The 18722-nt window shown below is 38.9% G+C and overlaps 1 protein-coding gene across 1 annotated transcript; it reads left to right on the plus strand.

Annotated features, from left to right (window-relative positions):
- Window positions 1-4623: 4623 nt before the first annotated feature.
- LOC124160808 lies at window positions 4624-18225 on the plus strand. The gene is made up of 6 exons (XM_046536880.1): window positions 4624-5647; window positions 7396-7487; window positions 9353-9600; window positions 10931-11258; window positions 14399-17056; window positions 17949-18225. Exons 1-6 carry the CDS (start codon window positions 4739-4741, stop codon window positions 18088-18090), a joined length of 4377 nt encoding a protein of 1458 aa, XP_046392836.1. The 5' UTR covers window positions 4624-4738; the 3' UTR covers window positions 18091-18225.
- The last annotated feature ends 497 nt before the right edge of the window (window positions 18226-18722 follow it).

Genomic DNA, 18722 nt, shown 5'->3' on the forward strand with positions numbered 1-18722 from the left:
CAGGCTTGTTGATTTTCCCTGGAGTTTCCATATATCGTGATTCGAGTTATCAGGGTTCTAATTTTGATCATTTGACTCTTGTAAAATGCTTTAAAAAAAACTTAAAACTCACTACTTAAAAAATTTCCCGGGGCAAGATCCCCGGTTCGGGCCCCCCCAATATTTTTGTAAGTCGGCATCCCTGTAGGGTATTCCAAAGAAAGATTTAGTGCCTTCCCGGCTGCGTGAAGAGTTATCGGTATCGCCACCGGGCTAGGAGCTGCGTTACTGCCGACGTTTCCATGTCTGACCCGGCCATCGTCCTCAAGCCTCATGGACACATAGTCGTAAGAACGATGGCTATGTTGGACATCAAAACGTAGGCAGTAATGCAATTCCTTGCTCGGTGCCGATCCCGAGAACTCTTCACCCGGTAGCCTAAACATTAACAATTTAAAAAAAAAACGCGCTCGATATCGTTTTTCTCCGAAAATCATTGAATTTAATCAGGTGGTGTTGCGGTGATATGATTTTCTGGAATATGAAACACAATATTGTGTGTGAAGTGACCTAATTAGTAATTAGCGTTAAGAATACTCGCTAACTGCGGTGTTCAAAAGCACTTAAACGATTGATCAAGCACTGGCACTCATTCACTCACGTTCTAGGAAAAAACTGCCCCATAGAATAGACTAACTTGGGATTTCACTGATGGAATAAATTTTTTTTGTGTTCATAAACTGTTCTCAAGTTTCCTGTCGGACATATATGAATCAATGTTTTGATTATATTCAATATTTGAATCCCGACTTGTGCTTCTTTGTCAGGGAAATGAGTGAGTCCACGAAACATTGACCCGACTGGAAACCCGAGAACAGATACTGAGCATCAATCGTAGGGAAAGCACCGAGTCAAATTTCAAATTTTTGCATTGATGACAAATGGAAACATTGTATCTTCTAATATTAGTGAAATTTTTACATTTTCCTTTGCGATAAATGAATAAATTACGTCACTAATTACCAATTTAATTGGTCAATACAATGTCACTCATCCTCATGATTGCAGCTACAGATATAAATCACCGATCCAAAGAGGAGCATTTAAAGGTAAGGATTGAAGTTAAGTATTACACTTCTGCTTGCCACTGCCCTAATTGGCGGCGTGGAGGGTTGATGACCTTATTGACTCGCGGGATCAGAGAAATGCAAAGACTTCGCTCTACTCCTGACATCGTCACTGCTGCTGGGCATTTATGTGGAAAACAGCTAAATAAAACGCATGTCTGAGAATATCATGCGAATTCGACAAATTATCTCATTTTAATAAAAATGATTTGGAAATCAATTTTGAAATCAATTTTTTACGAAGTTTTCTCTTAATGATCTTATTAAAACTGCATTGAAATTCCTGAGTGTGTACCTAAGTCTAGACACTTAACTTTGCTAATATCCAACGTATAAAATCGATTCGGATACATCTACATACATTATGACGAGCTCTAATATTTTTAAGTTGAATTCTCCAATACAGTAGTTACTTCATCAAATAATAAAAATCATAATTTAATCAAAATTTTGATTGAAATTTTAAATGAAAACGGAGGACATAGTAGTGTTTAGGTTCGCGTGGTGCGTAATACTGTTCATCTTCCATTCCTACTTTAATCGTGTTAAGCTTGCAGTTAAGACTCGAACAATCCAGTATTATATTATTCACTTTATGGATATACGAAAACAAGTACAAATACTTTGTGAAATTTGTTTTTTTTAATTAAAGATTGACAATAATACAACACACTACAATATTTACTGGAGTAAACAATAAAAGTCATAATGTAATCAAAATTTTTATTGAAAATGTAAATGAAAACGGAGGACATAGGAGTGTTTCGGATCACGTGGTGCTAACGAGCCCCTTTATAAATGACTATAAAGCAAGTGTTCTAATTAATACAAAATAAAATCGCATACGCACATATGTCACTTGACGACTGAAAATTTGAGTTCCAGATCTTGTGAAGGGCAAAAGAATGATTGAAATATGATTATCAATAAATTTAACGAGATTCACAATATTATTCTAAAAGACTCATCGTCGGCGTCGAGGCTTGGTCCGGTCGGTCAATTCGGTCGTCGTGTCAGCAGTGCTCAGTCAAGTGACCCTAAATGGGGGCGACCGCGAAGCACATATGCATTGAGGGTCACGTTTTCCCAGGAAGCTGGACCAAATACGCGAGGGAATGAACTCGAGCGCAGCAAAGGCTTTTAAACCTCTTTTATACAGAAAATTTGTGTCGCGAAATTTCAACCCTAGATAGCTGATTTCATTAGGAACCAAAATTACTCATGATGTTTAGGTCGAAAACGCAAAATTTCTAAACTACAGAAACTCTGAGCCACGCACTCCGTTTGGCCGTGATTTTGCCTTGTTGCCGGATGCTCTAGACAACTCATGACCTCGAATGCGCTACCTCTCAGCTAGCGAGCTGCTTTGGATATATCGCAATATCCGGCAGGAAAAGCGTACGAGGTCATGAGTTGTCCAGAGTCTCTGGCAAACTCGCGGCCATTCGGAGCGCTTGGCGCAAAGTTTCTGTCGTTTAAAAATGGTGCTTTTTCAACCCAAACATCGTACGCAATTTTGGTTCCTACTGGCATCAGCTATCCATCAAACGATTTGATCTTTGGATTATTCTTCCTCATAGAATAATCCTCCAAGGTCGTTAGTATATTAATTGCGTATGCTTGGTTTCGCTTATAGTAGGGCCCGCCCGCCTTTGTGACGGTGCGGGATTCCTCGTCCCCTCCCTTCCTTTCCTATCCTTCCCCTGGAGGTGTCGTCGGGCTCTCATCGCGGCGGCGCCTCCTTCCTTGCTCCTTCCCGTCCTTCCCCTTCTGGGTGCAGAGGAGAAAAGCTAGCGCTTACAGTCCCTGCCCCAGGAGTGTATCCCCGCGAGCCCGCCCTAGGGTTTCGTTTCCATTGGCATCAGCTATCCAGGGTTAAAGTTTCGTGAAACAATTTTTCTCTATCATGCAAGGTCTCTGCACCTGAAAAGAAAAACCGTTCTTTGCTCGAGCGAGTCAACTTTGACGAAGGGTAGATAGGGAAAGAAAGAGAAAGGGGAGCGATAGATATATAAATACAGATCATGCTATTTACTAAATGAAATAAATTCTCCAAGACGGTGCACTCTTTAGTGGGCAAGTTAAGGGTTAGGGTACCGCGAAAGATAAGGAAGAGAATCAGTCTGTAAATTCACCACAAGCATTCCATTAAAATAATTGTTTAATTTTTGCTAAAAAACACTTGCCAAAGTAACTTTTGAAATTAAATAAGTAAGATAAGTTTTCAAAAAAGAAAAATGTTTCAGCTTTTGTGTAAATCTAGGAAAATTCATCAAGTTTGAAAAACATTTAGGAAAAAATATTTTTTAATTCTATATTTTATGTATGCGGGATAAATTTAATTATGATTGCAATTAATTAAAATATTGTGTGGGCGACAGTGAGCATTCTTTTTTGGGACTCCATCGAGAACACAGCTCTCCTATCCGCTAGCCTTAAGGCTTTTAGAAGACTTCTCTTTTCTCCAACTTTTCTCAGCACTTCCTCATTATGTACTCGGTATCCTCAATCTCTCTCAATCTCCTTCGGTAACTCGTTTGGTAAAGCGCGTACTGTAGAAGGGACGTATTCACCTCAAGGATGATAATAAATGATATTAAGTTGAAGATCTGAAGTGATGCGAAACGCATTGAAGCGGGTCCTAAAGCAAAATTTAATTAATTGTTCGAAATTTTCAAGTAACTTTTAATTGAGTAATACGCTAGTGTTCCACCAGATTATGCCAGAAACAAATCTCTATAACCGTAAGTACGGACAAAAAAAGAAAAGAACATTTTGCATAAGAAATAAAAAGTATATTAAGTATATTAATGAAAATATGATTGAATATTCATGAAATAAGACTCTGCAAATATTCTTGGCTTGGAAGAATTCCTTGTATGATAGAAAACTGTCATTTTTTGCAAGCGCGCGAGTTTTTGAGTATTTCTATTGGCAGTTTGAAACCTAGCTAACACTTTTTTTCCGTAATACTATTCTGAATTTTCAACGCACTAAGAGAGAAAATTTTATGAGCATATTAACATGGAGCTATTTGCTCCAATGGTTAACGTATTTACATGTATGAAAATTTTTCTCCCATACGAAAGATACGAAATTCGTTCGCGCAATTCTTGAAATTTTCTCATTGCTCACCGATTATTAGCAAACTTCAAGTGATTCACTGTATACTTCTCACCCAGTTAACGTGAAAAATATATTAATCACAGCTTCAACGCGTAATAATTATATCATGAGTTATTAATTTCCAAGAGATATAGTAGTTCAAAGAGGACCGAATTCAACGGACTACATTTTTTTGAACAACATCCAGTCACATTTAGAGACAAAAATAGAAAATTCCCCATGCAATAAATAATAGACTTAAGAAATAAAGAAAGAATCGGTCATATAGTTTAGGTATTATACGAAATATATCGCATGCTTATTTCGTGCGCCACAGAAAAATTAATCTCGGGAATCCCCGCAAAATAGCTCAAAGGCTAATGCGCGTGCCAGCTCCATTGTTGCCGTCGCTAAGCGCCAATTCCGAGAAAATTCCTGGTCCCGCACAACATTACTCCAGATTCAATCCTCTCAAAATTTATTCCGTAACCAAAGAAAAAAAGCTGTTCTGCGCCGATGGGGCTTGAATGAGTAACAAAGACCAAGGGGGCTCCGAACGGAAGGACACCTACGTGCAGACTGACATCGCGGGTGCCGTTAACTTACCGCCATCAATGGAAGGGGAAGATTCGAACGGAACTCCGGTTAGCGGAGGGGTTGGGGAAACTGAGGGCAATAACGAGACCGATTTTACCGGGGACGAAACACTGCCAGACGTCAGCGAAGAGGAATTTCGAGAGGGGAACTTTATGGAGTCAACAAGGCGTCCTGATGAAGAAGCACCTATTGACGAGAGTGAAGAAGTATTCCGTGAGGGCGGTCAGATGGATTCGGAAAGAATACCATCCAGGGATTCACAAGCCGAAGAACCTATTGACAAGAGCGAGGATGCACAAGGTACCGATGAAATAGGCACTCCACCTATCGACCAAAGCGAGGAAGAATTCCGTCAGGGCATCCAGATGGAGTCGACAAGGATCTCATCCAGGGATGCACATTCCACCAACGCGATAGATGCTCCACCTGTTGACCAAAGCGAGGACGAATCCCATCGGGGTGCCCAGATGGAGTCAGCAAGGACCCATTCTAGCAAAGGTCCTTTGCCTAGAACTCAAGCATCCGTCCCCTGGGACAGTGCTGATGACTCTTCCTCGTGTTCTGGAGCTTCTGCAGAAAATAGGAGTGCCCTCAACGCCATCAATTGGAGTGCTTCAATAGGTCCCTTGTCCAGGATTCAAGAATGCATCCCCTCCCACAGTGCTGAAGGCCCACCTTCACATGTTGGAGTTTCTGCAAATATTTGTTACTCCTTCAATCCCAACGAATGGACTTGGTCAGAAGGACCCTTGCCCAGAGGATCAGGATCAGGTGCTGAAGGCACATCATGTGACAGAACATACACAATCCCTAGGGAATGCCCTCAACCAGCTCACATGGTTAGTAAAGATTTCTGTGCTTACTCTGAGTCATTCTGTATCAGTGGTGCCGACTCCATGGGGCTTGAGGGGGCCCGAGCCCCCTCAAACATTTGTTATGGGTGTGAGGAAAAAATGTGTCAGGCTTGTCGATTTTCCCTAGAGTGTCCAGATATCGACATTCTAGTTATAAGGGTTATAATGTTGATCATACGACGCTTCTAAAATGCTTAAAAAACTTAAAACTCACTACTTATAAAATTTCCCGGGGAAAGATCCCTGGTTTGGGCCCCCCTATATTTTTTATAAGTCGGCGTCCCTGTTCTGTATGCTACTTTTCATTAAATTATTGGTCTAATACTCTCAATTACAACTCAATCCTCAAAATATTGTCAATGGGAGGGGGCCACATCTAACTTTAATCATTGTATATACTTATGTATTTCAAAATTCAATCACCACCAAAGGTACAACTCTGCATTGACCACCAACTTAAGTATCTATCGCCATTAAATTATTTCATTGGATTGAGAGTTCAGTAAATTTGAAAGAGTTAGAAATTTACACAACTCTATAATTCCAATCTAGAATTGATCCTGCTTAATTAATAAAAATTTTATGAATTGAATACAACTTTTTTGTCAGAGAAGAATTCAGAAAACTCAACCAAAAAAGATTTATAGTTGTTACTACTGAACAGTCTCAGCTTATACAGGATAAAATAATTTAGGCTATGGCACATCTTCCTTATCCATTTTATCATTCATTACTCATCAATCCTCATCCTGATTCATTCCCTAGCATCTTTATTCCCCTAAGTATGCCCTGATATGAGTTGAACAGTTTGCAAACAATGCCAGTAGATTTGTGGGACTGAATAGCTTCCTTATTAAAATTAGAACAATATATTATGTACCTACCTTTTCAAATCCCACAGGCAATTTAGTATATTAGCATATACTCCCCCTGAAATTCGTTCCTGGATCCACTTCTGCACAGTGATGGTCAGTGGCGCCGACTCCATGGGGCCTGAGGGGGCCCGAGCCCCCTCAAAGATTCTTTTGGGGGGGCGGAGCCCCCTCAATAATTCAAGAAAATAATTATGTTATATTATGCTTTGTGAAATCACAAAAATATATTGGTAATTTTTATTTCCCATGTTTGACGATAATTACCTTTTAAAATAAATTCAACAATGTATTAAAACAAATAATTATAAGGTTAAGCAGGTTAACTGAATCAGGTGGTGTGAATCATGATAGTGTTTCGGTGCTGCGACACACTTTCAATTTAACCTCTTCCCGGGGCAAGACCTCGGATATGGGCCCCCCAATATTTTTTATAAGTCGGCGCCCCTGGTGATGGTAAGGGTAATCAAATATGTCTCTTCATAAACTAACACAGGGTTTTCATCCCCTTATATCCCTTTTTCTTTGGAAATAAAAATAAATTTTTATTCATCAAGACTTCCTTTCCCAATGGAGCACACATGCTTAAGGAAAAATCTCCAAATACAAGAATGAATGTATGATGTTTGGTAGCATAAAACAGCATAGGAGAAGATACCTTATGCTTAAGTTATTAAGAGAACAGTAAAAAGGACATTATCTGTGGTACAAAAATATTAACCTCCTAAAGAGAAACAACCGCAACTCAATACAACAAAATTACAAAAAAGAATGCATATTTAGTACGAATAGTTAAGGCAATATCACTATGGTACAGCATCAGCGTGTTGGTTTCAATGATTTTCTTCTCCATCATCACAGGAGTCATGCCATTCTGAAGGTCCTCAGGGTGTTGAGGTGGCACTTACAGGTCAGCAAAACCCTCACTACGTCTCTGTGGATCACTGCTCAAGGTAAAAGAAACAAAAATAGCTGTATTTGAAATTATTCAAAGTATTTTAAAGGTATTTAGGGACTTTTGTTTTTCTTAAATGTTATTAAGCACTTATTATACCATGGCTTTATTTCTTCTTCCTCCTTTTTTTGGATTCCATCCTCCTTTCAATTTTTGTTTTCTGATGATTAGATTTAAAAAAAATATGTATTGCCTTCTTTCTCTATTGAAAATATTGAAGGCCAGCTATCATTCTAGTAAATGATAAGAAAACTATGTACTTATCCACCAATTTATTCTTGCGGTACAGCTAGTTTTGACACTGTGACGTCATCATCAGGTACTAAGGCTACAAACATAAAATACGTCCTTATATATTATGAAAAGGATGTGATTTCAGTTGGGGAGGAAGAAGGTAGTTGGAAGGGGTGGCTGGGAAAATCTCAACGAGGTGATTGGCATTGTGAGCGGTTGGTGAGAGTTGGAGAGGGGTGGGGTGTAGAAGAGCATTGGCTGGGAGTTACGGAGGATTATCAGTGACTAAGGTAATGACGGGTGTGTCCGTAGTAGTAGGGGGAGGGGAAGGATTATGGGTTGCTTGTTTTTCCGTGTCACAAAGGCTTTTAAGAGAGGGGAAAGGTTTTTAAATACAATGTCATTAAGCAGGGGACGTTTCTTCATTAGTTTTCTAATCACCAACTCCTCTTTTTTGTCCATTCTTCCACCTTTTCCTTCCTGGTGTAGAATCCTTGGGATGAAATAACTGCTGTGGTTCTCTTCCCACAAGTGTTTTGCAAAGTGGGACTGGGAGAGGTTGCAAGTCCAGAAACTCCTTTTGTGCTCCTCTGCTCTCAGCCGGAAAAAGCGGCCTGTTTGTCCAACATAAGCAGCAGAGCACTCGTTACACTCTAATAAATAAATACCTGTGTTGTCCAATTGGTCACTTCTCTCTTTTGTGTCACTAAATATTCTTTTCAGGTTGTTGTTGTTATAAAAGGCATTCTTGAAAAGGTTTTTGGCAAACAGGTTGCTAACTTTCTGTGACAAAAAACCATAGTAAGGTAATCTACACCACACAAATTTATCAACCTTTGATTCCATTGGACTTAATAATATATCTTGTGCTCTTAGGGAGCGTTTGTTTATGAGCATTTTATCCACAAGTGTTCTGTTACACCCATTCACTGTTGCTATTGCTTTAATCGGATCCCCACAATTCCTTACCACCGCCACGGATTTTTGAATTTGCTATTTTTAGAAAAACCACCACCAGGGATCATGTTATCCCCTCCGACTTCCGCCATCACATCTCTCAAAAGTTATCAACCATGAATGATCCACCATGAATGAAGAAATCTTGCAAGTCCCACTAAAACCTTTATTCACTAGATGACATATTTTGGCAGCACAGGGATTTGTCACTTTCCCTGACTCGTACCAAACCCAATCCATTTTTTGGTACATATCATAGAAAAATTAACAAGAAGTTCTTTTCTTGAAACCATTTCAAGAGGACTCCAGCCCATTCCTCTCCTCAACCAATTCCACTTTCCCCTTGCCACTCCCTCTACATCCAGAGAACAAAATACATCAGGAGGAAGATTCTAGGACCTCATCAACAGACCCAAGGACTATGCCATAAGGAAGGTCTTGACAACACCTTGAGCTCATCCTTTCTCCTACCCTTACGTTAGGGTCCCCTGCAAATACCATTGCTCTAAACAAATGAAAGAAAAGAGCTTTGAACACACCCTTGAAAGTGATGTGAAAGCATAGAAATAAATGAGTCATGTAATAAATAGTATTTCAGTAGAAATTACAAGATCTCTTTCATTTATGATTTTACATACAATGTTTAACACTTGCCCACTTTTCACCTCACAGAGATGGCACTAACAGGCGACAACAAAGCTACACTGGCAGAATGAATTCTGTGCAAGAGAGAGAAGTGCCATGTGACTCCAACAATCAGGTAGTTTCGAGAAGAGCTAATGACTGTATGGAAACTCGAACTAGAGCCTCACCAAGTTGTGAATCCGTATATCATGATGCTGTCTCGACTCCCCCAGATGATGCACCCCTTATGAAGACAACCATTCGATTAACCATCACGGCAAAGGCAAAAAAACCACGTAAGTACTGATCAATTAACCATCACAAATAGTGGCAGCGATAAGGGCCTCGCAGACCCCGTGAGCCTTTAATTCATTTACATTTACACAAACATAGCTTGTATAGGGCTCCCACAAAAATTTTTGCAGGGGAGGAAGGGGGGCCTTAGTGCCGCCACTGACCACAGATATTCTGCGATTAAAATGAGTAACTACTAGTGATAAATTTGCATCAAGGAGTGCTAATTTTAATTCAATGGAAACAAGTGAGATAAGCCGTAATGTATTAGGCAGTGCATGTTCTCAACCAAAATTTACAAAATAGTTTCTTAAATTTAGCACAATTATTACAAAAAATATATATGTATTTGACTATCCTCACACTAAAAGTGGTATTCGTATAAAAAAGAAAAGATTCTTTACATTGAATAGTTAAGCTTGCAATCTTTGGGGCTCAGGAGTCTGGAATTAAATCAGGATCAATACAATGTAGAGTCATCACAATCATTACTGTTGATCCCGAATATTATATAGTGGAAGACCTTATAATGCAGTCAGAATTTATCTTCCCTAATACCTAACTTATAAAAATTTGAGTTCTTACAGTTGATCAAATATGTTCCACAAAAACTGGATAATCATCCTCATTGTTTCTTCAATTAAAAATATGGAAATTTGGCTAACCCCTTTCAGAGCAAGTGTCACTCCCAGCAACATTGGAAATTTTTCCCCAAATCGAGGAATCACCCTGAGGGTCTCCTCTAAAATCTTTGTAATAATAAAATAATCATACCATAGTAATGGTATTTTTTGATCAATTTCTTAAATAAATTCTGTGTTATATAGAAAGGTATATTTTCTATGCTCAATAAAAATTTCTGAAAATTATTAGAAAAATTATGTATTTCAAAACAAATTTTTCAAAAGTTTCTCTTGAAAATAGCATAGCAATCTTCCCATGAAGTTAGGTGACTATATAGAGCACTTAAAGGTTTAAACATTGCAACAATTTGTGTGCATAATTCATGCCTATTTCCCACATTATACAATACAGCAACATGATGTATTTTTGTTAAGGGTCAGGTTGAAAATAAAAAGTGATAAAACTATTTATTATATCTTTTATATTCCACTCACTTAAAAGCACAAAATGTGGACACCTTAGAGTCACATGAGTACACTATCGGTAACAAAAACACATACCACTATTCAAAACCACACACGGCTACCGATAAAAGACACCACTTAACGAAATCATATAACCAGTGTTCATATGAGACATTGCTCTATAAAATCTTACAAAACAACATATATATATTATCAATTTTCATTTCTCACCATCATTCATCAGCTTGCCCACCAAGGAACCCTTGCCCACCTGATAGACCTCAAGAGAGACAGCAGCAAACACCTTGCGAGAGACAGCAGCAAACACCTTGTCAGAGACAGCAGCAAACACCCTGTAAATCTGGGAGGCCAGCTCCTCCTCCAGCTGGTGATAATCCAGAGGGAAGACTGGCTAGGTGTGCAGCAGAATCTGTCCTTCGCCTCATGTCAGCTCTTGAGAGACAAGGTGCATCCGACCGATCAGCTGAGATGGTACTCTCCCCAAGGGGAATAGTAGTCTGCATAAAGCCCACAGGACCAAGGCAAGACCAGCCCAGGCCAGAATGCCAGAGGTACCAACTTGATGCAGTTTAGATTTACTAATAAAGTAAAAGCTAATAGCAATTTTCCACAAATTCAAATTATTCATACAATTTTTTACTTAACTATTATTATATTTATTTATATTTAAAATTCATTTATGTGTTAGAATATCACCAAATAATAATAATAATATAGTTATACCAAAATATAATGGACTATCAAAATAATAGTAATAAAAATTTATTCATTTCAAGAGGTCACTAAAAATGCACACAGGAAAAAGCTGATGTCTTCTTTAGTAACACTTTATGAATGCAATTCATACATTGAAGTACTGCAAGCAAAATTAAAATGGGAATCTGCAATAAAATTATACAAACATTTATGCAAGACAATCAATTAGGAGGTAAATGATTTTGTAGAGATAGATACTCTTTCAGTGACCGTTAACTTTTTGGAAAGGATACACTTGATATGAGCAGGAAGTGTATTCATATCTTTGTTGCTAAATACACAGGACTCATCTGACAAAACGTATTGCAAAATATTCACTCATGAATTTATATATTTGCTCCTGTTCGGTGAATATATGTTGGTACATTGAAAGAGAGATGGATAAGCACAAGGAATGGGAATTGATGATGGGAAACGTTGTGATATTTTTGTTATGAGTTCCATCTACTAAAAATTTATACTCTCTGTTAAAGGTGGGGTGCTTGGGAGGTATGCGGATTGCCTCCTTTTTCTTTTTTTTAAGTTGCTTCATAGCTCATTGAGAATATGGATTGGAGCCAAATACGCAAGCTTCATGCTAGTTCTTTCGCAGGATCTCCCACGATATAGAATACCAGTGGGATCTTGGAGCTAAATTATTCCTCTTTTCGCCGGAAAGGTACGGAATTTTGAGTTGCAGAATCCCCTAGAATTTTGCTTTGCGGGATGCTTGGGTGGTATGCGGGTAGCCTACATTGATATTTTTGTCGTCAATTTGCACGCGTCGGAAAACCATAAATATCTATCAAAAAGTCTAATATATATTTCGTTTGGATAGTGCTAAAATATTAATTCATCGTTCTTTATTAACAGAAATTATGAAATGTATCCATATCGAAAAATTGAGGATCGCCCTTGGGCTGTCTCCAATGCATATGGATCGTGGGTAGTAGCCACAAGGGAAAACATTATATGTATTATCCTTGAGCCCGAAAATAGGTAATGATGTTCCCATTTACACGAAACGTTTCAAGGTAAAGAAAATTTACTTAACCACCATAAACGTCCAAAGAAAGATTTTTACCTATCTATTAAAATTAAAATTTATGATTTTAAGATAACTTTCATGCACCTGCCGTTATCTCGAATATCATTTTAGAAATTACATACCAGTCGAAGAAATTGAATCATATGTATCGATTTGGGGTAAGTATTAGTAAACAATACATTATGGTCCCAGACAGCACAGAATCCTCCGTATCTAATTCATATGCAGATAGTATCCATTGACTACCGCTCCGTCGCGTTTCGTCAATGGATACTATCTGCATACAAATTAGATACGGAGGATTCTGTGCTGTCTGGGGTTGGATACCAAGTCTGCGATCTAAGGGATAACACAAAAATGTTGGATGACAAGGTTAGTTCCACCTTGCTTTGATCGTGTCTTTAACTCTCACATTTCTTTGAGGATGTTCCGCGGCATGAAAGTTTTGTGGGATAGCGATGTTCTTACCACAGCCGAAGATCACGAGGAGAAGATCGATTTCTCAGAGATTCTGAAATGTAGGATCTTGAATTCGGCGCGTATTGGACGCAATGAGTTTTATTTTTATTCACTTAGACTAACTTCGAAGGTAGGGGGGTCAATGCTCAAAGTCTTCAGTAAATTATGAATTTCTATCTTATCATGATCACGTCGAAAGTCAATCCGCAGTTGATTTTTTTCTCGCTATAAATCTAACATTGTAAGAATTCTTTGACGTTAACGTAGACAGCGATTATTCATTTCAGTTGCTCATCGTCACTTGGAAAAGCATTGATGATTTGTGCGTATTTGGTCATTCTGCTCAGATAATAGATCAAGTTAATTTGTTACGGCCGTTTTACACAGGGCATGTAATTCCACAATCTGACGTCTGTACGACGGCGCAGTCAAAATTGTGTCGTGTATAATGCAATGAATTGCTAGAAGGTATTCGAGAATGCATGGAAATGAGATGGCAAAATAGCCCCTGTTCTAATTCCGTTCGTACATTCTTGCATTTGCATGCCATTATGAGAAATGAATGTTATTCTAACCTGCGCAATTACGTGCCCCTTGTAAAACGGCTTTTACGTTGACCATGTTTCCATCCTGATTAATCCCGTTTTCTTATCGAAAATGGAAAAAAAACTCATTGATTGAATTGCTTCTCACTCTTCACATTTTAGACCCATGCACGAGATAGGTATGTAAGTATGGACAGTGTAAAAGCGGAGAAGGTAAATGGGAGATGGACTTATAGATAATTATTTTGCTCCTATGTTCTTGACGTTGATTAAGACCAGTGGCATATCCAGGATAGGGACAAGGGGCAGCTAATTGGGAGGTAACCTCACAGCATTAGTGGGGGTTCAAACAACATTATCGGTCTATCTAGTGTAAAGTGGATGCCCAAAGGGGAGCAAAAGCCCCTTTTAGCCCCTTTCTGGATTGTAACATACCGAAAGGGTGTAAAATAGGCCCTAAGCTTATTTGTTTTTCAATTTGTTAAAATAGGTAAATATATGTAGGAAAATAGGACGAGATACTTTTGTACAAAGTGGCAACCTTCAAAAATTTTGATTTTAACTAGGGTGTGATTCAATCCAATGGGGGGCTATGTTATATAGCCCCCTTAAATACGCCACTGACTGGGATCATTTTGTTGATTACATATCTCTGATGATTTCAGCTTAGAACAGTTCATAGACATAACATGGATGACTTCACTGATATGCTCTCCACCTTAATTGAAAACTTTAAAAACCAGATGCTTGTCAAATTTTTAATCGCAGTTGGATTAGGGAATATTAGGAACTTTGATATGTTTGTCACCTGAGCTATAGTTAAAGAACCCTAGGGTAATGCTAAAAACTTAAATAAATGTCTTTGTACACTCAACTAATGGTTGAATTTTCAAAAACTCCTCAGGGGACCTGGACAAAATGCTGCTACACCTGATGACCGTGCGACCAAACGATGCTGTAACAAAAATCAGCCGAGTCAGGGTATAACCTCAAATAATCCTGACTGCCCACCCCCATCTAATGATGGTCAGAAACTCAGACCATGCTGTAAGGACTATCTTGCCAAATCTGGAAAAGGCTCCAGTCCCTGTGGGGATTCTGGACGACCTTCTCCATGTGCTGACAGACGAGAGACAGAAGTATGTGGAAAGGAATCTAGACCCTCTTCTCCATGTGCTGACAAAAGGAAAAAGGGAGTTTGTGGAAAGGAATCTGGATCCTCATCCCCATGTTCCGACAGAGGAAGATCAGGATCATTTCACAGGGAATCGAGACCATCTTCTCCAAACCCTTGTAAAAGAAAAACAGGATCATGTTCCAATGGAGATCATGATGGAGAGTGCCCTCGTTCGTGGCAATCTAGGGTACCATCTCCAGTAGATGATGACGACGATTGTTTAAGACGCTTCTGCGAAGAATTTCTTGCACGACAGCGCAGGGAATCGAGACCTTCTTCTCCAAACCCTGGTAAAAGAAAAACAGGATCATGTTCCAATGGAGATCATAATAGAGAGCGCCCTCGTTCACGGCAATCTAGGGTACCATCTCCAGTAGATGATGACGATGATTGTTTAAGACGCTTCTGTGAAGAATTTCTTGCAAGACAGCGCAGGGAATCGAGACCTTCTCCAAACCCTGGTAAAAGAAAAACAGGATCATGTTCCAATGGAGATCATAATAGAGAGCGCCCTCGTTCACGGCAATCTAGGGTACCATCTCCAGTAGATGATGACGACGATTGTTTAAGACGGTTCTGTGAAGAATTTCTTGCAAGACAGCGCAGGGGTCGTGAACCCTCCACATGTAGTGAACATGATCAAAGCTCAAATTCATCCTGTGACGAAGATCCTCCACCAAGGAGAGGGCCATGTTCAAAAGGTGTTGGAATCCAGACAGAAGAAATAGAAGGCATTCCTCAGGATCCCTGTGAAGATGAAATATGCCCTCCTGACCTGTCATTGTGCACTTGTGAAGATGATTTTGAGCGAGATCAATTATGTGATGATGAACAAATTTCCCATTCATTTGTAACAGCTTCAGATCCAGACATAGAACCGTGTCCAAGGCCACAAGATGACTTCATGAATCCATTTCCTTGCCCATATTATCCGGCCTGTATAGAAGCTGCACGCCAGGGTTGGCCGGGGCCTAATTTTGGCCCACCCAACAATCAACCGCCTAACAACCAACCCCCCAATAACGGTCGACCATTTGGACCACCCAATGACCGCAGAGATTTTACCTATGGAGAACCACCAGATTCAGGCTATGCAAGCTCTGGAGGAGACTTAAATTCACCATATTTCAGGAATTGTGTTCCTCAGCCACAAAATTTTCAACAACCAGGCACATACAACAGAATGCCCACAAGGTCTGGTAACATGCAGCCGATGGGTGGAGAAGGGATGGTGACATTTTCTAATGACAATCCACCATCTCATTACCGTAATGACCAAGTATTTTATGATGGTGGCTTCCAGCAAACTTCCTGTGGTGTAAATGGGGGCTGGCAACAAAATCAAGCACATAGAAATTGCTGTTCCAGACAAAATTCTCCGAATCCGCACTTTTCATCAGATCCTAGACCAAACGAAAGAAATTTCTTTACAGGTGAAGGAAATTTCAACCAGAATAGTCATCACCACAATTGCCAACCAAATTCCGGATCAAATTTCTCAGAAGTTGGAAGATATTATGACGTACATCAACCTCAGAGAAGACCCATGGAACCTGACAGCTCATCTCCAGACTTAAGAGGATGTCTGAATGAGATGAATTTCAATTTAGGAGAGGACCCCTGTGAAATAGCAACTTCATGTCGTCATGGTGATGGTGAGGGTTTAAGTCTGCAAAAAAAAGATTCGCTCTCACCTTTGACAGAAGAGATATCGAGACTAGGACAGATAGTGGATAGAATCGTAGATGTGGCTGGACCACTAACTGACTATTTCATGAGGTGTTTCAATGAGGTTCCAGCACTGACAGCTCCACAGAATACCTCAGATACTCCATCTTTGCAAGAAATGAATGAAGGTTCTAGAAGGACTAGCCAGATTGACTTCGAATGCAACCAAGGTAAACCGGGTAATGATGCTATTACGTCTAGGGCTTTCCAGGAGAAGCCCCAGACCTGCTCAGCTCAGAACAGAGAGCCTCCAATCAGAAACCAAAGAGAAGCTTCTGACAGAAGATTGAAATCAAATTGCATATCTGGTCAGAAGGACAGCATCAATGAAGGACTAGATGACATGAATTTTTGTGTACAGTTTTTGGAGAAGTTGAAAAATCAAACTAGCGATGTAAATGCCATGTTTGACCAAGATGGTTGGGAGACAGGAAGTCAAATGATATTATGTGACTTCCCTGAAGATGCATGTCAAGGAAATGATGAGGGGTTTGCAAAATACCAAGGATATTCCAGTTTTTCTCAACAAAGGAATGGAGAACAGAATGACAGATGTTCAAGCCACAAACATGCATCAAATCAGAACTACGACATAAACAGAGGCAATTGTCAAGGTGCTGCTTCACCATGTAACTTCGAAAATGATTATCATTCAAGGTAAGTTGTAGAAGCTTGTCTTTCTCATCTATATAAGTTTATGTACATTGTTAGATAAAAATTAATAGGTACTGATGAGCTGTAATTAACAAATGATAAGAAATGAGAAAGGGGATCTTCAACTCCAGCCATTTAAATGTGTTAGATATGCTTGGTACACATTGAATTGGTCAACTGGTCAGGCTAGGATCTCAGCATATCATATAAATTGCAAAATATGAGCTCATCAATATAGTTTTCAAGAAGAGATCCATTTAGATGACAGGAAACCCTCTTCATAGCATCAAAATATAGCTTTATTCCATGCTAAGGTGACAAATTTAAGTGATTTCAATGATGATGATTCCTTTAGTCTCTCTCTACAGCAGCTGTGCACATTTCATACATGAAATTGATGAGCAGCACTTCAAAAAGGTTCCTTGTTCATCAAAAATCACTACAATAGACCCCCCTACAGCTTAACGATGGGTTCAACTTTAAATGGATTTCACTCACGATCTGGGATGATTTTAAAAATTATCAAATTTTGACTAGTTTGACAATGTATTTATGGGTAATAATATTTTTAGTAATCATAATCCATAGTATATTTCATATGCATTACCTGTATCACGTACATTCAATGGATTGGAGCTGATGCTATTAACACCAACTCCACATCGGTAAACAATACAATACCAAGTATGACTGCATTCACTTTATGATCAGTTATCCTGAATAGATTGATACGATAAAGTGATATGGATACGCTACTACTGACGGGGCTTTGAGGATAAACCATGGCATATTATAGCCAATCCTTAGGTTAAGTTTTACTATTCCATATAGATGCACACTTTCCATTGATACAATTTTAATGTTAGCAATTCTTTTTCATTAATTCATTCTTCAGTGGTGCAAGAGGTCTGACCAGCAGGGCTTCAGAAAATTACAGCTCAACCTCTAACTCCAATTTCAATACCGACAAAAACAAGAATCTTCCTGCAATATGTCAAAAGCATAGGGACCAAATCAACAGAAGACAGACAATTTGACCCAAGAATTCCAACCTCATAATATTTCCACCGACACATGAATGCAGGAGAAGACTCATCCATAGAAGCTATCAATAGATACAGTGAATAAAAATAAATGTCATTGATGCTCATCAAAATAAATTATCACCAGTATTACCAGCATTATTGAATTATTTTGAATTACTATCATAATTTCTATAAATCCAGAAAACTTTTTATCATGTGAATTGAAAATTTCCTTTTTTTCACAGAATCCAAATCAAAGATAGCTAAACATTTATGTATGAGTTTTAAATTAAAAGAAAATTTTCATTTCCAACTGATTATGCATTATTTAAAAATAATCCTAATCATATCATATCAGTATGAAATTAAACATTTTTCCGTATGATGACCAGGAGAAACCCACTGATTATCACAAACGCTTGCGCTATTGACATCAAATATGTACATGGACAAACTAGATAGACTATGCTACTTAGAGCACAGTGCTAATTAACCTCCAGTCACTGGATTTAAATTCCCAGAGGTTGCCTTTCATTGCAGGATTTCATTCTAACAATCCCTTCAAATTAGATTGCCTGTACAGGCACGCCAGGCACCAAGTGGATATTATTGTGTGCAGACAATTTGACCCAAGAATGCCAACC

This window comes from Ischnura elegans, chromosome 6 (genome assembly GCF_921293095.1).
Source record: "Ischnura elegans chromosome 6, ioIscEleg1.1, whole genome shotgun sequence".
Classification (NCBI taxonomy): domain Eukaryota; kingdom Metazoa; phylum Arthropoda; class Insecta; order Odonata; family Coenagrionidae; genus Ischnura; species Ischnura elegans.